Source organism: Eublepharis macularius, chromosome 6, assembly GCF_028583425.1.
Source record: "Eublepharis macularius isolate TG4126 chromosome 6, MPM_Emac_v1.0, whole genome shotgun sequence".
Lineage (NCBI taxonomy): Eukaryota > Metazoa > Chordata > Lepidosauria > Squamata > Eublepharidae > Eublepharis > Eublepharis macularius.
The window spans coordinates 120789738-120812139 of NC_072795.1; the positions used below are offsets into that span (position 1 = coordinate 120789738).

The window sequence follows — 22402 nt, forward strand, 5'->3', positions numbered from 1 at the left end:
CTTAAAACCAAAAGGGAACCAGACGGCTGGTAGTAGAGCAGCTTTTAAACCAATCCCAGGGGGAGGGCCAACTGAAGTTGGGGAGTCTCTAGTTAGGGACAGCAAAGTCCAAAAGGATGATAGTTTAAACTCTGGGTAATATTGGTAGGACCACAAAAGAACTTGGAATGAGAGTAGGATGACAAAGGAGGGCCATGTGCAGAGGCAAAGAGCCCAGGGAGACAATCGGTGTTGGAGAGGGAAACATAGGTGTCTGTATGCCAATGCTAGAAGCCTACCCAACAGAAGTGATACTGGTGGAGATACTGGGCCCTAAGCGTTACTTAAAAGTGGTACTATTGCCCACCAGATCAAACCCTTGAGGCTGATCTCAAGATGGACTTCTTCCATCGTCCCTCACCCTGTGGACAAGAAGCAGTCTCTAGGTAAAAGTTTAGCCCTGCATGGCTTGTGCCTCTCCAAAGAGCTGCTCCAGACAGAAGAGAAAAAGGAGCTTCTCTAGCTTCAAAGAATCTTTTCTTGGGAGAGTCTGCCCCCCATCATTCAACTCTTCCTGCTTCAAGAGAAGTGGTTTACTATCTAACCATTTGGCTCTTAGTAGTCTCTATTCCTTTAGGTGTGACATTCTAGCAAAGCATGAGATGGTAAACCATTGCCCTACTTTGGTCAGAGACGTTAAGTATATGTACGCTCCCAAATACTCAGTTCTTGGAGCTTGATGTCTCATCCCTCAAGCTCTCTCCTTCCTGCAGCTGCTTTTCAACACAGAGTGCAGTCATAATGACCGAAATATTGGGGTGAATTCTTGGGTGGAGGGCATTTCTCTCCAACAGTCATCAAACCTTCAAGGATATATGGGGATGGTTGGGACAAGGGAGTGGACCGCACCCCTTGCACCCTCCTGTGTGCAGCCAGGTGAGGGAGACTGGCCCTGTCCAGTGGGCCGTGTGATGCTGGTATGGGAGGGTGTCATAAGCTGGCTGGAGCATGCTCCCTCTTGCAGCGAGGGCCCAGCTACCTGGGCCACGTGGGGCGGCTACTGCCCTCAGCAAAGCTGGGAGGCTGCAGGTCCGTGACCTGCCTGATTGGTGATGGGAGCAGCCCCTGCAGCACTTGGGCTCCCCCTAGTTGTCTGCTGTAACTGCAGGGGCATATGTTCCCCAGCTGCCTGTTGTGTGGTGGGTGCGTGGAAATGTTAGCAGGCAGCGGGGATCATGGCCTGCATATTGGCTACAACTTTGCTTGCCACTCATGCACCTATCATGGGGGCGGAGTAGTCATTGGGGGATACTGGCGGGATTGTCAGGGGAACGATGGGGCAGATGCTCTCGTTGGTGGCCTCGCTGCACCTTCCTGGGCTTAGTTGCCAGTGTAGCTCTCCCGTGAAAGGGAGCGGATGACCAGCGCTGCAGGTATGCAGGTACCAGCGGCATAGCGAGCTCAAGATTACACTCCCTGTGTCCAAAGCCATCCTATAACGTTGTTCAGAATACAGTTTTATTTGCAGATATAGGGTTTGGATCTATAACTTTATCATCAGGCGATGAATCAGAAGAAACTTCTGACTCTGAACTGGACTGCACTGCCATCTTTTCAGAACTAGGGGCATCCAGCGTGGGATGTAACTTTTAGAGGATCATGTCTGCTTTACCTCTTTTTAAGGTTCTAGGAAACTTGGGTTGGAACTGTATGGCTTACATAAGAAGTGACAATTGCAGTCCTGATAATATCTAGAGCACCCACAATGATGAAAAGTACCTTTGTCACAGGTACAGTATCTCTTGATCAACAGGTCCGATTATATGAATTCCAAGGTGACTACAGAAAACTTTTACATCCAGTGGTATAGACCTCTGACTACCAGTGCTAGGGAAAGACCTAGGCCTCTCTTCTCTGTTTTTTGGCCTTCCAGGGCGACTGACTGGCCGCTGTGTGGAACAGGATGCTGGATTAGGTGGTCTGATCCAGCACAATGCCTTGTATATTTTTTATTAACATTCTGTAGCTGGCCTGCACTTATGCACTTCCCATGCGGGACTGCGGAGACACCATGATGACAGCAAACATACACTCTTGGCATGCGAGGGGAACAAAAGTTCAGATAAATAAGAAGTCTACGCCAAGATCAAAAAGACCCTGGACCAAAGGTCCATGCTTCTTGAAAAGTCAAAAGCCTCACTTTTGAATTATAATCTTCAGCTGCATTGGGGCAGGTCGGCGCTGTTCATCCTGTTATATCTGTCAGCAGCGTTTGACATGGTTGACTACGATCTGTTGACCCACTGCCTTACCGATGTGGGGATACAAAGGACAGCCTTACAGTGGCTTGTCTCCTTTCTCTGTGGTCGGGGACAGAGGGTGGAGCTTGGGGAAGAGCTATCGTTATGCCACCCGCTGGAGTGTGGTGTCTTGAAAGGGGCAATATTCTACCCTTTATTGTTAAACCTTTATATGCCCCCTTGCCCAGCTGGTGCAGTTTCGGAATGGGTTGTCACAAGTATGTGGATGACACCCAGTTCTATCTGTTGATGGGCTGCTGGTCCGGCTCTGCCCCGGATATCCTGATAAAAGCCTTGGAGGACATGTCTGGCCGAGTGAAGCAGAGTTCACTGAAATTGAACCCTGCGAAGACAGAGGTTCTGTACTTGGATTGTGGGCCATTAGATCTGTGGATCCGGCTCCCGGATTTCGATGGGGTGCCATTGGTGCTTGCTCTGATAGGAGTAGGGGTATGCACAGGGAAAAAAATTGGTTTTGGAAAATGATCTGTAATACCCTGGGTATTTAAATTGCTTCAGTATGCTCTGTAAAGATTTGGAGCATACTGAAGTGAGGGAAGAAGCTGACCTGAAGCTTCCTGAAGCAATATAAATCACTATGATTCGGGGTCTCCGAATCATTGCAAATTGGGTCTGATTCAGGTACTTTATCTGAATCGGAACCCCAATTGCACACCCCTAGTCAGGAGTCTGGAAGTGATACTGGATGCCTCCTTGTCAATGGAGGGCCAGGTTATAGCAGCGGCCTGGTCTGCTTTTTTCCATCTTTGCCAGGCCAGGCAGCTTGCCCCCTACCTTTCAACCCAGGACGTAACAACAGTGATCCATGCAAAGGTCACCTCCAGATTGGACTACCATAACTTGCTCTATGCAGGGCTTCCCTTGGGTTTGACCCATAAATTACAACGGGTCCAGAATGCTGCTGCATGTGTCCTCACCTGTGTTCCGTTTAGGGTGCATATCACTCACATTGTGCAGCAGCTGCACTGGCTCCCCGTGGAGTTCCAGATAAAATTCAAGGTGTTGGTTTTGACCTTTAAACTCCTTAGCAGACAGGGACCAGCATACCTACAGGATCGCCTCTCACCATATGTGCCCCGGAGAGTGCTGAGATCAGCCAACAAACATCTACTGGTGTTCTCGGGCCCCAGGGGGCCTAGAATGGCCTCGACCAGATCCAGAGCCTTTTTGGTCCTGGATCCGACCTAGTGGAACTCTCTATCAGAGGATACATGGGCCCAACAGGATCTTATATCGTTCTGGTGGGCCTGCAAGACTCAGATGGTCCGCTAGGCATATGGCTGAGGCTGGTCCAATAGTCATCCGGAAAGCCTCCCAACTGGTCTCCTGTCAGGCCCCCCCATATGAGTTGCAGCTTGACTGAAAGTCCTGTTCCCCCTCCTTTTGCCCACCCCTTTCTGTATTATTGGCAGGGATGGGGTGTAAGGTTGCTGCCTGGGGGTGGTGTTAATAGGAATTCTGTGTTTTTACTGAAGTTTTAATGTAAATTATGTTTTACTATTGTAACCCGTCCTAAGCCCTCTTGCAGAGAGGGCAAGATAGAAGCTTAATTAATTAATTAATTAATTAATTAATTAATAAAACAATCAGTTTCCAACACAGCATGGAGGTCTGCAGTTCAACAACAACAAAAAAATCCAATTGCTCACCCAAAATAGCTCACTGGAACCTGGTCTTAATATCATGTGGCAAAAATGATGGTGTAATCACTTCAGTGCTGACCCACTGACAAACATTATTTGTTTTCATGAATACGATGTTTTTTGAGATAAGGAAATTAATGATAATTTAACAGAATAGAGCCAGTTTGGTGTAGTGGTTCAGCGCGCAGGATTCTAATCTGGAGAACCGGATTTGATTCCCCACTCCTCCACTTGAAGCCAGCTGGGTGACCTTGGGTCAGTCACCGCTCTTCCAGATCTCGCTCAGTGCCACCCACCTCACAGGGTAATTGTCGTGAGGATAATTCTAACATACTTTGTAAGCTTCTCTGAGTGGGTGTTAAGTCGTCCTGAAGAGTGGTATATAAATCAAATGTTACTTTTATGTTATTACTATAGAATATCAGGGAAACGCTAAGCAGAGTTACTCCAGTCTAAGCCCACTGATTTCAGTGGAGTAACACTGCTTAAGATTTCACTGTATGTGTTTTACCACCAATGCAGGCACCTTGTCGCTTGTCTTTTCAGTAGCATTCTACATGTAAACAAGTTTAGAAATAGAAATTCTTTGGTTTTAAAAACACTATTCTTGGGCTCCTCCTCTCCTCTACATTTTAAGTAGAAAATGAAAGCTTTCTGGCATTTTAAAGACCGTTAAAGGAAAGACGTGCACCACTTACTGGAGTAGAAGCTTGAACATACGAACAAAAGTGGAATTTAAATACGCGTTATATTTAGAGTAAGAAATTAAAGGCTTCCCATTTATTTACCTTTTGAGCACACAAAACACCAGCTTACATTCACATGTGCATGGTGGCTTTTCCCTTTGGTAGCGGTGAAATGATTGGTACAAACAATGCTGCTAGAATTGATCACTTCACATCCTGCAGCAATGCAGCCATCTCCAGCATGATAAGCAACAGGGCAGCGAATGCAACGTATCATTTTGCCTGGCAGAAATTAAAAAACGTATCTTTTAAGAACTGAAAAGCTGGAAGCTATAACGTCATAACTGGAAAAAATGGCTTTAACAAGCAGTTTGGGGGGGAAAGAGAGGAGGCATAACAGTTCTGCTACCTTGCTTTACCCATTCTGTATTTTATATCTACCTCCTACCCCATCCTTTGAAAGCATTTAGCAACGACCCATCACCATTTGATCCTATTTCCCTATAAAATGGACAACTAAAGACCATGTGCTCGACAGACTCGATCTCTCCTAGGGGGCATGTGCACAACCTTTCTAGGTAGAGGATTTTGTTGTACCTGCCTTTGATCACCCTTTTATAGGGAGGCTCATCTGAGATTCATTACCCCATTACTTGATATGATCCCCAGTCACATAACCACCAATAATGCAAGGCTCCACTGGTTTTTATCTGATAAAAATTTTAGGATTACAAATCAAATTTCGTGCATTAATTCTTAAATTACAGTTTTTTTTTTAAAAAAAAGTTCTTAAAGTCAATCTTGTTTCCTTTTAATTCTATCCTTGCTTGATTAATTTGTATGCTGGTCTTAGGATCATAATAAACGAATGAATGAATGATGCTATTTCAAATAAAGGAAGGAAATTTCCCACCCATCTTCTAGGAATTGAAGACTAGATGATGACAACTGCCTCTACATGGTTATATATAAATTCCCAAGGGCATGGAAAATGTGTGTCTACCAGCCTTAGATGTTCTCGGAGGCTTCTGGTGTTAGTCACTAGGAGCTTCCACAAACAAGAGATGCGACATGGAGTGAAAAAGGTAATATGCGTCCAAGAAAGCAACCAGGGAACAAAGAAAGAAACAAGGAAAATAAATTAAATACCTTTGAATACTTTGGGATTTGAAGGATTAGTAACATGACAGTTTGCACAGCTATGGAGAGGACAGCGAAAACCTCTGTTCTCGAACACTGTAAGGCGGAATTTTTTCACACAAGTTTCATGGTAAAATTTTCCACAGTGGGATACAATGCAGCGCTTTACTTCAGATTTTTTCTCTTTACACACAAAACACTTGTGAACACCTAGTAAAAAAAAAATTGAAAACCAAGTTGAATATTGTTCTCTATAAAACCTAGAACAAAACCAGATTAGTTACTTAACATCAGGAATTAGAATATTTCTGTTTCTAACATTAAAAACGGCCAGTCATCAAAGAGCCACAGCCTTTCATTTTAAGACCTTTTATCCTTATGCTGCACTATGTTTTCCTCTATATTCAGATGTGCACGTATACCTCCCCCACTTCGGACTGTGGATTCATTTCTTGCATCTTATGAATTCTAGAGCCCACAAACACTTATGCTGTACTAAATGTTTATTGCTAAAATGGCACAAGCTTGTCAAAGTAGTCCTTCCATAGTGCTGTGCTAGAAGCACAAATTTTTGATTCATATAGGACTCAAAAGGAATATTGAGTATGTTCTTTTGTGAAGCTTGAAACCTCAGCAGTGTAGCATTTTGGGAACTTAACTGTGTGCCCTATCTCAATTCACTCCCATCATGCAGAATTGGATAAAGCCTCACGGCTCGGTCTACTGCAGTCCCGGCCTTGGATACTTAGATGTGCCTCAGAGGCAAAGAGAACTTACACGGATGTGGATCAACATGCAATTGCTACCGGAGAACATTCTGCTTTTGCAGTTGAGGGCTTTGGTTCCTCTAGCACAAAATGCTGCATCAACTGCCAGAAAAGCCCTCATTCCTCTTTAAGTTTTTGCAGCTGGAGACCAACCAGAGAGACCACAGTACATGCCTTGCAGTCCTTTAAATTCCTGCCAACTCTCAGATGAGCAGCAGGGCTGAACGCTCAGAGGCTCTGCTGCACTACTCAGGGGCTTACTTGGCCACTGGCCATCTTCAAGGTAACATCTGTTTTTTCTGGGGGCTCTCCAAGCTAATGCAGAGTTTGATCCCACCTTACTTGATACCTATCAGGAGATCACAATTTAGTATGTTGTAGCCTAAGCCAAGTCCTGACCTAGCAAAGTTCTTCCAGGTATGGGGAACACTGGGCTGCCTGGGTGGAGTCACTCTGGAGCCTAAGAATGCTTCACAGCTCAAATTAAACTCTGCCCAACAACTGCTGAAGGCTCACCACATGCAGCAGCATAGATCTAGGTGGAAAACTAGGTGCAATCACTTCCAACTCTTCCACAAGTCATAGATCCAGGAGTTAGCTATGTTAGTTTGTAATTGCAAAATAGTAAAGAGTCCAGTAGCACCTTTAAGATTAACCAACTTTATTGTAGCATAAGCTTTCAAGAACCACAGCTGACGAGAGCTGTGATTCTCGAAAGTTTATGCTACAATAATGTTGGTAACTCTTCCACAGACACTCACTCTGCTCAAGAGGCCACAATAGATACTACCAAACAAGCAGATGATCTGAGCTCACAAAGAGGCTAGCACAATCTTATCTTTCTCCCTAGGGTCAAGAAGTCTTCACGGAGTTAGCAACCAAATCCCCCTTCCTAGTCCATCGCGGGTTTCTTACGTTCTCTACTCCAGTGGGGAGACTGGAAGTCCCCTCAGTAGGAAGGTGAGCAAAGGGTACAGTTCTCTCCTAATGTTAAAATTCAGGTGTTATTCTAAGGTGGGCTTACAACACAGACATTCAGGCTCAAATCTGCCCAACCATGAAGCTCACTGGGTGACCTTGGAACAGTCACACTCTCTCAGCCTAACACATCTCTCAGGATTATTTGCACCTTGAAAGAAGGCAGGTGGCGGAATTTAATAAATAAAAATATGACCTATAGCAGCCACTAACACTAATATGCAATAAGCAGGGCATCACTTTGAAGTCAAGACCTCTTTCTGTTACAGGTATCCCTGTAATAAACCACACACCATACCTTGACTTACAGGTGATGAAGCAAGACCTAGCACCCTGGCCATTCAAGACAATTTTTCTACTAAAAGTAGTTTTCTGTACCGTGAAGGAGACACATCACCAATATAACTTCTCTGAGGATTGCCTGGGAGTGGTTGAGTATACGAATGAGTGAGATCGACTGACTCTAGGTGTCAATCTAAACATTCTAACAATCTAAACATGCTATACAATCAACACAAAGTTAAGATTGTACACACTGGTTTCAGTGCACAGAACAGCAGACCTGAGCTATGTATACAGTTATCCTTTTGTACTTTTTGGTATACACTTATACTCTGCGCACAAGTCTACTTAACTTGCTTCCAGACCTCTAAAGAAAGACTCAAGGCAGATAAAATAGACAGAGTGCATGGCACTCAACGCAAACACACGAACCAGACTACAAAACATTTATTTTTAAAAATCTGTAACATGACACACACTATAATTTTTGTTATTATTCATGACATGACAGTTAAAACTACAGATATGATCCTGCTAGGTGGAGACTAGAGTAGGACCTGATTAGAGCAGGAAAAGAAAATTAACTGGAAAAGATGAATATCCACTCCCCTCACATACCATCTACCACGGGAAGTCCAACATCTGCTGTTAGTGGGGGCAAGGTGAACCTTCAGCATCATTCTCCCTACAAAGAGGAATTATTCTCCGTACTGACAAGGGGTAACTGAATTCCTAAACCTCTGATCTGTTAAGAATTTGATTCAGAGAGTGGTCCATCCAAATTCTTGAACTTCAATGGAACCCCCTGAATAGAGAAGGAAGGAGGGATGCCTTTCCTCTCTTCTCTTCTCCTTGCTCTAACTGCACTCAGAAGAAAATAGTTTCCTTACTTACCCTACGTTGCCTTGCTATAATATGCTAATGTCATATTTTCTGAATGAGGACAATGTGAATGGTAAGCCAAGGATGGTCCCATCCCCATGAACACCACCGCAAGAGAAGACCGGGGTGAAAAATAATTACGTACAAGTACATGGAGGAACATGACAAAACTACAATCCAATTCAGTTTCCAAGTTGGAAATTTATAGATCACAACAAGGAGGGTAACTTAGTAATCAGGAATGAAGGAGAAATGATTCCAACAATATTGGCTAAGGTCAAAGGCTTGTCTCAGCATTGAGGCTAAAGGCATTACCAAAACTCAACTGGCTAAGAAGTCTCAAATATTCTTCATCTTGGCCTTGACAAGAGAGAAGTTACATCCATTTTACATCCATTTCACCCTGGATATTCTCTATAACCCAATTAACGCTTCATCCGGCAGCATCCTAGTTTCTGCTGTCAGGTTCTCAAAACCATTTGATTATGGGGCATCTTGGATTTTATCTGTCTTCATTTTATGACAGAATATTATAATACAGTGATTTCTGGTTTTAGATATGTACTGATTATAGACATTCTTTTTTAAAGCAAGTCTATACTATGATGGAGATAAAAATTAATCCAGAATTGCAGGAAACAACCACAATGTTAATGATATATGATATATATAATTCCAATATAATGATATATCTAATTCCAAACTAGGCTACAGTGTATGGATTAACAGATCTGCAAAATGCAGCTAGGGACAGATTGGGGTTGGTATATCTCTACAAACCAGAAATTCCAAGTTTGCAGAAAAATCTGAAATATTGTTTTTAAAATCTGGGGATTAAAATTCAGCAAGATAAAAGAAACAACTCCAATAGTTTAAAGAAAAAAATGCCCACTGAACTCTCAGTTGCCCTTTTGGAGGTTGCTAGGCAACAATATTGCCTAGCCTTGGTTTATGTACAGCAAAGGGGTAATCCAGGAGGCCCAAAATGCCCTGGAAAAGGTCTAACCCCACTCCTCTGTCATGCTCCCTGCTGGAGGAGGATTCTCTAGGGATAGACCACCAGGTACTCACTACCCACTCAGCCTTGCCCAGCCGGAGTGGCCACCACACAAGTGGGCCTGGTGGTGGGCAGTGGCCACTGTGCAACTAGATCTAGTTCAGTGGTTGCAGCAGCTATTGTGCTACTCAGCCAGACTATTCCCAGGTAGAGGCTACCAGGGTATGGAAGGAGGAAAACATGAAGACAGGGGAGCAGACAAAGGCAGGTTGACTGATGGGTGGGAAGAAAAGCAAGAAGTAGAGAAGGGGGAGAGGTTATGGCCAGGGAAGGGAAAGAGTAAATAGTCAGGGAGCTAATACAGGGGAAATTGAGATTCCTCCCTCCCCCAGAAAGTCCTTGTAGGTCCCCCACTTGTAACATTTTGAGTCTATGAAGCAATATAAACGATACTTGCAGATTTTATTTTAAATAATGATATGAGGACTTTTCAATCTCTACTGAAAAGCCATGTGATAGGAGCCTGGACAATGCCAATTTTCAACACTGAGGGATCTGGAATGGTCTCCGACCAAATAGATAAAGTGTTGAGGGGGAAAAAAAGGTAGAGTGCTCTAGAGAGTTTAGTCAATAAAATATCCAGGTGACCATCAATAAAATATTGTCAAGTATCAGTGGTAAGCTGCATTACTGCAACCCAAGCTCTGCTCACGACCTGAGTTCAATCCTGGAGGAAGTCGGGTTCAGCCTTCCATCCTTCCAAAGTTGGTAAAATGAGTACCCAGTTTCCTGGGGGGTAAAGTGTAGATGACTGGGGAAGGTAATGGCAGACCACCCCATAACAAAAAGTCTGCCAAGAAAACATCGTGATGCGATGTCCCCCCATGGGTCAGTAATGACTCGGTGCTTGCACAGGGGACTACCTTTACCTACTTTGTTGACAAGTGGAAAGAGTGAAAAAGCCCCTAGACACTGCTAGTATGGCATATACTCAGCTACTGATAAAGGGCCTAAGTCACTCCCTCTGCTATGACATTTCCCCTTGACACGAACTGAATGATGGCTGGTGTGTAGAGTTGTACTTAACTCCACCGTGTCCATCTCTTGACAATGGAACAAGTTTCATTGTTGTGCACTCTCTTACCTGAAAGGTTCTTGGGTACAAATGATAGCAGACTGTCCACCTGAACAGTTGATGAGTTAGCCTGGTTCCTCTTTGATTTGCGCAGAGAACTGAAACCACATTGCCCAATTTTCTCCTTGATGAAATCTGAGAATCTGCAATGAGCCAAATGTCCTGGAGCTCAGAGCAATTCATCTGTGTGGAACTGCTGCTCTTCTAGAGACCAAAATTCCTGAATGGTAGCGGCTTATAGCAAAGCCATTTAGTCTAGTTCCAGCATGAATATCCCCTTCTCAACATTCCTCCTCCAACAACGGAAGATATGGAGACATACCTGACAGCATCAAGCTAGGAAACATATTCATTCATATGGAATCAGGCTCAGAGACAGGAGGTTAAAGAGCAGAAAATAAGCTCTACAAACTAGACTGTACTACAGTCTGGCTGGCAGAACCAAGCCTAATAATGAGAACCTACCAGATCAGCTCTCTCTTCCTCTCCCAAGGGAAAGAACAAAAGAAAAAGAAACTCCTTACAGATTCTGTAGGGACTATAATGGAAAGAGTCCGCTCTTTTTCCGATGGACAAGGAATCATTCTGCAGTAACATTTTATTCCTTGATGGTATAGTTAACGTGAGATTGAAATGAACCATAAGGTGTACACCTTTCTCCCTTTTGAAGTGCCATATTTATCTCTAGATGCTTTGTGACATCCCCTAGGCCAAGAGCATAAGGGTCTGGTGAAATCCTGGAAGTGTTACACTATGCAGTAAAACCTGAGGATGACCTTGTGAGTTAGTTTCAGATCTGTGGATAACAATGAAAAGTGGAAGGACCAAATACAGGACGGTCCACCTATCCCACAAATCTTCACACAATCCATAGCACAGTGCCATGGACACAAGGCAAGTACATGCTTACAAATGGTTCCAGATTACTCAAGCAGACCAATCAAGCCACACAGCGGAAGAGAAGATAAAACTCCTCAGCATCTCTAATTTTCCTACAATTAACTTACAAGTTTGAGAACAACTGCATTCAAGTGGTGCATGAATCATAATGATAATTATTTTGCAAACAAAAACATAAAAATACTGCTGCTTAGCATAAAAAAGACTTGCCTGAAGAGCATTCACTACAAACAAAACGTCCTGAGGACTTCACAGGGAGCCCAGTGCAACTTGCGTGGAATGCACCATAACACCGTCCTTCACACAACAGTAAGTCTCCAGGCTTTTCACAGAGCTTTAAAAGAAAAGTTCAGAGTTAAAGCACAGAATGCTGGTGGTTCTGCTCCTCAGTTCTCTCTTATGTCTTTTCCTTTATGGCATTTTTAAGATTACATTTCCATTTCAGGAAGATGAAACTCCAGTAGCATCTTAAGGACCAACAAGATTTTCAGAGTATAAGCTATCTGAAAGTCTATCGAAAACTTATACCCTGGAAATCACACACATCAAGGGTGAGAAGCACTCTCTCCGTTTCCGAGGAAGGATCTTTGAACTAAGACAAGGTTCTACCAGTTTTCTTCAAGTGGAAAGAAGAATAAAGGCGGGATATGGGTGCAAAGTAACGGTATCAGGGTAAAACTGGAAGGTCAGACTTAGGACACAGAATTCACTTACACAGCAGGTTGAAATTGTGGCCGCTAGAAACATGGTTTTTAACAATCAAAAACAAAAGTTGGAGGCTGCCATAGGTTGAAACGGGCATTCCATCAGCCACAGCAATGCTAACGGAAGATTCCAAAAGAGCAGTGGCTTAAGCACTGGAGGATAAAATCTCATCATACCTTTACAATTGCTTAATTTTGTTTTCTTTTGAGACAGCAAATCCCTGCACTGAGACAGGTGCAGGAAATTCCCTTTGGATAAAGAAGGACAGAAACCACATTTGATGTGGCCAACCTGGCACGATTAAGATACATGTGGTCCAGTCCTTCATGGGGTTGCCCTTGAAGACTGGACAGTTGGTACAGAATGCTGCAGCCAGAATGCTGACTGGAGTGGGTCATAGGGATCATACCACTTCCGTCTTTTTCCATCTGCACTTGGCTCCCAAGTTGCTTTCAGGTGCAATTCAAGGTGCTGTTATTGATCTTTAAAGCCTTATATGGCTTGTGGCCAGCTGGTCACCTTCAGAGGTCCAGCTTTGAGTGCAATCCAAGAAAACGACACTAAAACATTGGCACTCCCTCCTCAGGAAGATTTGTCTGACACTCCCCCCCCCCCCGCCGCCCATCCTTTGCTATCAGATGAAGACTTTTTTGTTTTGTTTGGCATCTTCCCCATAATTGTTATTGGCCCTCGGCCCTGTTATTTGTGTTGCATTTTTGTGTATTTTTATTAATTTTTTAAATACTTTTTAAAATGATGTTTTAGTATTTTAAATGTTTGCCACATTGAAGACTCTATTTGGGTAGAAAGGCAGCATACAAATGTTTTAAAAGAAATAAAATAAAATCTTGGTGATAACTTGGGTGAGTGGGGGCACCATGTAGAAGGAAACCTTCTCCCACAATATCATGAATGCATTCCCCTAAGGTGTGGCCATGTCTTGATCCCCTGCTAAAGTACCCGCTCACTTCCTAATGGTCTGAGAAGTGAGAATGTCTATTTTGGGATGGCCTCACTGATCGGTGCCAAAGGACTGCAGGTTTTGAGAGATGGCTCATGGACTGTGTAGCCTTGTCTGCTACACAGTGCTCTGTATTCTGATACGCAGGTACAAGGATTTGTGATGTTTATGTTGTGAATGATGCAACACTGATGCCAAAAACTGCAGGCAGAAAAGGTATACAGGGGTCAATTTCAAGCCCTCCTGCTTGTTGATATAATACATGGGTGCAGTGTTGTTCACTGAGATCTGATAAAAGGCACTGATAGATTTGTAGATAGCCAGTAGTTCTAAAACGTTGATTTGGAGTATGGCCTCCCAAATGGCCCACGGTTGACTGATGGAGTAACTTTTATAGTGAGTGCCCCGCTCCCATAGTAAGGAGACTATTATCAGAGAAATGTCCATGGAACAAACATGATGCTGGGGGAGGAGGAACATCAGCCTTGCTCCCCTACACCATTTTCCTCATTCAAAACAGTTCAGGCAGGTGTTTTTGCCCCACTGCAAGTCTGCACGTGCTGAGCCCTGACCTGACTCATGGCCAAATGTATCATATAGCTTGGACCTACAAATGGGAACTATGAAGCATCTTCTTTTTGAATAGCTTCTTTTGTAGTCTTTTCAAATTCAAGATTACCCTCTCATCCCTGTCCTTCTTGGCAATCAACAGGAATATGGAATATAATCCAGAAGGAACCAGTTCTGCAGCCTTGATGTCTCACAGGTGATGGATGGTCTGTAGGACAAGGTGATGCTTTCCCAGATTCTGCAAACTTAGGGATGTTACAGACTCGTCCTGTGGGGTTCTGTAACTCAAAGGCCTTTATGGCTTGTTTCTACTAATACTTCTTCTATGGGATTCTCAAAGAGTTTGTTACTTTTAGACTATGCCTAGAGCTGTGTAGTGTTAATGGCTACTGGTTCTAGGTGATGGTGTTGTATGATATCATAGACCTTCTATTGTTGCTGTAGTTCTTCCATGGATGCCTGAAGTTGGAGCTCTGTAAGCATGCCACAATGGGACTGGTGAGTGCTATGAGTCTGATTATAAGGGGATTATTTTTCTTTTAACTTTGCTCCTAGGATCACATATAATAATCTATACTGATGCTATACTGTTGTTTCCATCCACCAGTGTAACTGATACTATAGAACTATTCTACCTATAACCGTCCCCTCTCCCACCGCTAAACATTAAGTGAAGTGAATTTTGAACGGAGTTGTGCTAAAATAACTTAAGGAGAAAATTAGAGATTAGAACTGTAGTAGAATGGAACAGCCCAGGAGAGTATCTTTATAATGGAATAAGATTGTAGTCCATTGCAATGATTTCTGTAGGTATCACCTGCTTTTACTGCATTATATTGTACTTTTTATAAACCACTTTCTATATTGCTTATACCTTTGCCTTAGATTGTTGTTCATATTGTTCTAATTTTGCATTCTTTGTGTCACTGCATGATCTCTGGTGTTTTATGCTATCTGATTACACTGCTTTATATCCTGTAATCGACCCTGAGTTTAGCAAAAAAGGCAGACTATAAATATAGTAAATAAATAAAATAAAAATGTCCATCCATTACGTCCAACGCAAAAGCAAAATCCAACTTTTAAATGCAATATTATACTTCAAGTTGTAAACTATGCAGGACAGGAAAAACCTGTCTTATTTAGCCCATTAAAACTGATTGATAGTCCAAGCTGTATTCAAAATTTAAGCCACGACAGTGATAAACTTGCTAACAGCAGTAGTATCTACTATTAGTGTCCTGTTAAGAGTATTGTACTGACTTGTCAGAAACATTCCCCATTCAGGAAACAATATAGTTAGAATAATTCTTTTACTCCTAGAAACACAACTTTTTAAACAGACATTCTGCACACTTGGCGTACCAGAAATATACAGTATGTGAATGAGATTCCTTAAAGTAAGTGAGCCAGAAACTAATTATAATGTGGGTGGCCTGGTAGTCTAGTATAGCATTTAGCAGAGAATTTCAAAAGATTCCTCAGACATGTTGGTCCATTCTCACATTTTCTTATGCTGTTTCCAAATACAGACCCAGGAATCTACTCCAAAAAGTGATTTTCCTCTTACCTGACAAACGTATTCCTTCCTTGCTGCAGCTCCTCGGTCAACCTTTTTGGATAACAGGGACAGTTCGGCTTGCACCTCGTCTGCACTTTCATAGGGAGACTCTGGCCGCTCATCCCCTTGACCATCTGAAATCTGAGCACATCAAAGTCCCTGACACAAAGCCATAACAGTTGCCTGTGCTTGGAAGAGAAACTCCCATCTCTGTTCTCCATTCCCCTGTGCTCACTCAGTGGAGCAACAGGTGAAAACTGTGAGAGTAGGGGGAGTAACATCACACAATGCAGTGATATCACTTCCAGGTGACTGCCCAAAAGCGATGTCACCATGTTTAGTGACACTCTAGGAATTCCCCAATCTCTGTGGTCTTTACCATGGTGTCGCTCAAAATGGTGATGTCACGTTTGGGTCTTCCCTCTGAAGTGACATCACTGTGTCCCATGTCACTTCCCTTTCCCATGCTCCCCATCAAAAGCCGTCAGTATTACCACGAGCAGGCGTGGCTAACCTTATGACGCATTCTTGGTCACAGAATCAGATGGGTGAGAAAAGACCCCTACAGATACTAAAGCCTCAGCTTACCTACTGCTGATCAGGCTCTAACAACTACAGAAAAGTTGCCTTCCTTAAAAATATGTATTGGTACCAAATACTCACATAAGGAATTATTTTGTAGCTTTCTAAAAAGCCTTGACTGTTTTTTTTTTTTTTAAAAAACACTCTTCCTTTTAATACAAATCTCCCAGGCAAAGCTCCGTAATGGCAAAGAGGTCTAAGTGCATTTTCAGCTGCAGAAACAAACTTCACCCTGGAAATCAAGTCACCATTACAATTATCTGTAATTAGGGGGTCTGCCAAAGAGCCAAGACTGCATTTATACTTCAAGCTTTGCGCTGGTGAGTATTTAAACAAGTTGATTCTCAGTACCAAAGTGATACTCTGAAATACAATATATTTAATATCTTACGTTCATAATTTTTTTAAGGAAGGTACTCTAGAAGTAGAGCCTCGTGGTGCAGAGTGGTAAGCTGCAGTGCTGCAGCCCAAGCTTTGCTCATGACCTGAGTTCGATCCTGGCGGAAGCCGGGTTCAGGTAACCGGCTCAAGGTTGACTCAGCCTTCCATCCTTCTGAGGTCGGTAAAATGAGTACCCAGTTTCCGGGGGGGAGGGGGGGTAAAGTATAGATGACTGGGGAAGGCAATGGCAAACCACCCCGTAACAAAAGCCTGCCTAGAAAATGTCTTGATGCGACATACCCCATGAGTCAGTAATGACTCAGTGCTTTATTCTAGAAGTGTTTCAATAAATGTAACAAGTCTTTACTAAAAAGACAAAATACTAATTTATTAAACAAAATCAGTCTCAAATTCTGCTATAGCTATCGTTTATGCTCCTTGTGTCTCCTCAAGTTCACACATAATACATTTACAGTGCAATCCTATGGAGAATTACTCCAGTCTAAGCCCATTGACTTCAATGGGCTTAGACTGGAGTAACTCTCCATAGGATTGCGCTGTTAGTGTAAAACATACAAAACCAGTGATGGAATTTAAGGAAACTAAGAAATGGTATCACACAGAGATTAACAGGGCACTCCAGTCCTAAGCATTTACGCTTTTCTGAATCCATGGAAGCCAATGAGCAAACTGGTTTAGAATTGCATTCGAAGAGACTAAAGAAATCTCCACGTTGAACCCCACATCTGCTATGAACTCAACTCAGTGGTCTTATGCAAGCCACTATTTCCCATCCTCCACTAGTACAAAACACCAGTATTATTTATATAAAGTTACAAGAGGTTAAGCAATTCAGAACGTGACCTTATTCATCCAACTTTGGACAGCCATGTAATCTATCTATTCCTGTTACTCTGACAGGACACAATCTCAATACATATAAGTAACTTCAATGGCCATCTAGCAAATCTACAAAGAGACCATTCTTAACATACATACTCTAACCAGTTTTGCTGGTAGGTTGATTCCAGGTAAAACTTACGTGGATATCCATCCAGGTACAACTACAATTAATGCTAATTTGTATATACAAGCTTCAAACTAAGGTTTGTAACTGGGATGAATTTTTCTATTTATTTTTTTCAGACAGAAAAATAAAAGCCAGTTTTTAATGTTACCCACTCTATTCACCCACCCTTTCATTTGAGCGGATAGTTTTTGGCTTCCTTTACCTGTGTACCCACATTGTGCTCTCAAGGCAGAAGAAGCCTGCTTGAATCTGATCACACATGGAGCTGATGGGAAAATGGTAAATGCAGTTCCAAAGATGGAAAGAGGCGGCTCTGGGGAAAAGAAGGGACATCCTAGAGGAGGACCACCTCAGCCAGGCTTCTCTTGTAGTGAAAGCAAGAGTCTCGTCTTCACATTATGCCCGCCACAGAGCTAAAGGTTTTTGCAACTGGGTTAGCGCTTCCAGCCGCACTGATACAAGCATGCCGTGCTAACCCCACAGAAAAGGCGTACAGATTAAAGCAATGATCACCAACAAGATTCCCAGAGGCACCATGATGCTCACCAATGTATTTCCCAGTGCTCACTAGTTACTTGTCTCTCAGAACAAAATGGGGAACTCTAAACCATCCCCTACCAACTGATTGACCAGCTCACAATCCTTATGTCTGAGCTTGCAGCTTCTCCCTACAGCCTGGAACGGAGCACACCATTCTCTGGAAATGGAGACCAGACAGTATCTTCTAGTTGAAGCAAAACACCCAACCTGGCTTTTCTCTACCTCCTCAGTGCTTCAGAACAGCCCAAGAGGCCTTTATCTGCAGGGAGTGCCCCTGAGGAAGCAACTGGTTCCAACGCACTCTCATCCAATACATACAAACAAACCAATCTTGCTTCCTTTCTCACTCACCCAACGCACTGCTCTTTTGCCTTGCTTTGAATGAAACTAATACGGAACAGGGAGCATTTGCCTTTTTTTACTACTGCTGCGTGTGAAAATATAGCACACACGTGTACACCAGTGGAAGATGGCAGCAGTGGTGCCAGAAATATAGGGGCAACAGTAACTCTTCTGTTGTCATTTCTGGTCACTGGGTCCAAATATTTGCCCCTCTCCTCTACTTCTAAAGCCAGATATGGGTAACATTACCCCCAGAAGATACAATATATGGAACTGTTGCTGAACTTTGTTATGATTTTTAAATTATTTTTATTAGAAATTATATATATAGTTAGGAATTTTAACTTCACATTATCAAAACCTATTAGTTAGCCATTTATAACAAGTATGTGTGTGTGTGTATTCAAAAGACAAATATTATATATATAATTTCAAAAGACAAATAGGAGAACCAATCATGTAAGTCATCTTGAGCCTTTGGGTATGTTCAAAATTTTGAGAACAGAGAATGGATACTATCCCACGGCAGCCATTTTCTGAATGGCTGCCATGGAGGGCTGTGGCCAATCAGAAAATGGCTGCCATGTGATATGGGGTCCAATCAGAAAATGTTGGGACGTTGTAAGCAAAGCATTCTCCTACTATGAAGTCAGTTGTTTCTGGGTTGTAAGAGAAGGGAAATGTTGGAAATGGAGCAACTTTGCATACTTGGGAATGGATACTGGAGTCTTAGTCCAGGAGTCCCCAATGTGGCACTTGCTGCCACCTTTCCTGGTGCCTGCCAAGTATTTTTAGAAACTGAGCAGGGCTGGGTGCACTTGCTGTATGTAAGGTACCTTGCCTGTGGAAATAGGACATTGATATTCTTAAAACAAAATGGGACGATTCAAAACACTTAATGCATCTAATTGGAACATTTATTGAAGTCATAAGATCTTCCCAGTTTTAATGTATTTTTATAACTCAGGTGCAAGTTGATAGTAGCATCGCCACATCAAATTTTGTTCACTTTTCAAAAATCATTTATGTTCCTATCAAAAGCTGTCTAGAAAACTCTTAGTGTACACATGTGCAAGGAGCTCTCACCAGCCCTTCAGTACAAAATGTCATTGTTATAAGAAATGGTGAAAGTTAAAAATGGCTGTGCTAATGAGTAAAGGACTCAGGTCAGGAGAAGAAGCATTTTTTCCTATTTCTTTTGTGTAAGTACGTTAGATGTCTATAAAATAAAAATGGCGACTGTCAGAAATTTCTTAGCAAACTCAACATGAATGCTTATTTTATGTGTACACAAGACAGTATTGTTCAACATGTTCATTTTTTTTTGCCTAATATTTTGTGGTTGGCTCAGTCTTCCATGGCAAGCCATTTTGTGGTTGTGCCCACCACCATTTCAGAATTCCAAAGATGCCTTCAGGCTGAAAAAAGTTTGGGGTCTCTGTTTTAGGCAAAGTAAAGTGCTCTTTCTCTCACTGCCTCTCATTATTACAAGTAATTGGACAGCTTCCTTTCTCTGGCATTCCAGCTTTGTTAAATTGCAGAAAAATCAGGATTGGCTCCCTGCTCTAGAGAAGAAACAGATGGCCACAAGGAAACTCATAACCAGATACTATGGTGCCCACAGCTACACGCTGAGGATCACTCAGATAGGTAATTGTGACAGACAAGAGAAGGTTCTGCCCTCTGTTCTCCCTGTTCAGAGTGGCCAAATCAGTTTCAAAAGGTGAATGGACCTCTGAAGTGGAGGGGAAAAGAATCTTGGGGCAGTTTGACTGTAAACCACCAATGGGGAAAAAAAAAAAAAACCGTTGGACTTTGGAGGGAGAAGGGATAGCAGGTATCCTGGGCTAGGCAGAAAGTCCACTACAGACAGTAGTGATTGATTCTGACAGGCAGGGGTTGGGTGTTGTACCCAGATAAAAACAGTGGAAAGTGCCAAGCTGTCCAGTTAATGTTATGTTAAAAGCTACTGAAAGAATAAGTGTCATAACTCGTACATGTACCTCCTAGATCTAAGACTGTTAACAGGCTGGACTGGGATGAAATGACACCACATACGTATCTCTTAAGCTTGTTTGTTTTTTCTATAAGACTCCCATGTTATCTTCAACCCTGAGACCCCCTTACACTCTGTGTAGGAAGGAGGAGGGATACAGAGAGAGATTATTTCTTTTGTAGGTTTATTTTGAACATGACTCAAGAAAGGCTAAAAAGAATTTTGAGCTAGGAAATCCCCACATTCACTCAACCACAAGCATACAAATTAGCATTTCAACCTCCTCTCTCCCATGTGCAGTCCCTATCACCTACTTGTTTTTTGCGGGGGGAGGGGAGCACACAAGAAAGAAGGTAAGGATAACCAATTAGAAAAAAGAGGAAAGGGCTGGGGAGGGCAAGGCTACTAAAGGATGGGTGTGAACAAGTGCAGCTACACACAATTAAGGGGTTGCATGAATAAGGTGAACTCAAAAGTCTTTACGAAGAGATGAGATTTCAGCTGAAGCCTGAAAAAAAGCATTATACACACACTCCACTGATATTCTGGGAGGGAGCTGTAAGAAAACAGAATTGCACTTACCGTAACTACTGTTCATTGACGTCTTCTGTGCAGGCACACATGGGACAGCGCATGCGCAGGCCTGCCGATATGGCAAGGTTTTAAGCGAAAATCCGTTAGGGGGCGCTCGCCTACCCACTGCACATGCATGGCATTTCCCACCTAACACACCACTGGGAGGTGATGTCCCCTTACCCTCAGTTCTTCTGAGTCGCCAGTCTAGGGTAAATATTGAACAGGCACAGTGGGGCAGGAGGGAAGGTATGTGTGCCTGCATAGAAGACGTCAATGAACAGCAGTTACAATAAGTGCAACTGTTTTCATTGTCCGTCTTCTGTGTAGTCCCACATGGGAGACTAACAAGCTTCTTTCCTTGGAGATGGGTGTGCTCTCATTGTTGATTGTCCTGGCAATCAGCGGAATAGGGGGAGACGCATAGAAGAGGTTCCCTTTCCAGGCCAATTGAAAAGCATACCCTAGAGAATTCGGACCTAGGCCTCCCCTTGAGCAAAACCTCAGGGCTTTCTGATTCCCCTCTTCCACAAAGAGGTATATATTGGGGTACCCCCACTCCTGAAACACTTTTTCTAAGTAAGCGTCCTTTAAGGTCCACTCGTGATTCTCCGGGTGGAGTCTGCTACAATATTTGCAGTGCCTGGGATATGTATTGCAGGGTAATATCCCTTTCTAAGGCCCATTCCCATATCAGAATGGCCTCTTTGCAAAGGACACTGCAAGTGGTGCCCCCCTGCTTGTTTAAATAAAACGCAGCGGTGGAATTGTTGGTTAGCACCTGGACCGTCTTCCGCTTTACAGTATCTTGCGAAGGCGGTAAGGGCGTAATGAATTGCTCTCATCTCCAGGGCAGAGTCCAGTAGCACCTTTAAGATGCATCTGACGAAGAGAACTGTGGTTCTCGAAAGCTTATGCTACAGTAAAGTTGGTTGGTCTTAAAGGTGCTACTGGAATCTTTGCCATTTTGCTATTACAGACTAACACGACTAAGTCCTCTCATCTCCAGGACATTAATGTGTAACTCCTGCTTGTGTCTAGACTATTTTTCATGAGTCTTGAGAACACTACAATGGGCACCCCAGCCTGAAGTTGAAGCATCAGTAGTTACGGCCACTTCTATCTAGTGAGACCTAAACTCTACCTTTTTGAATAAGGGGGTCAACCTTGGTCCACCATTCAAGCGATTTGGAATATTTCTTATCCTGTTTCTGTATCTCAAACTTCTGAACGGACAATAACCACAACTATAGTCTATGCATATTGAGTCTAGCCATGGGAGTGACCACTGTGGTAGAGGCCATCAGACCCAATAGTGTCTGAATAGTTATAGCTGACTGGAATCTGCAACGAGTAACCCAATTTACCAGGTTCTTGATTTTATCTGCTCTCTCTTGGGGCAGAAAACCCTTATTAAAGACACTGTCTAGGACTGCTCCTATAAACTGTGC

The 22402-nt window shown here is 43.0% G+C and overlaps 1 protein-coding gene across 4 annotated transcripts in view; it reads right to left on the reverse strand.

Annotated features, from left to right (window-relative positions):
• The window catches only part of NSD2 (nuclear receptor binding SET domain protein 2), a 122295-nt gene that overhangs the window by 18675 nt on the left and 81218 nt on the right, over positions 1-22402 (reverse strand). For all 4 annotated transcript variants that reach the window (XM_054982700.1, XM_054982698.1, XM_054982699.1 and 1 more), the window contains 4 exons: positions 15517-15648; positions 11921-12044; positions 5779-5979; positions 4732-4911 (listed from right to left, as the gene is read on the reverse strand). In XM_054982700.1, coding sequence (XP_054838675.1) covers positions 4732-4911; positions 5779-5979; positions 11921-12044; positions 15517-15648 — 637 coding nt within the window. The remainder of the gene's footprint in view (positions 1-4731; positions 4912-5778; positions 5980-11920; positions 12045-15516; positions 15649-22402) is intronic.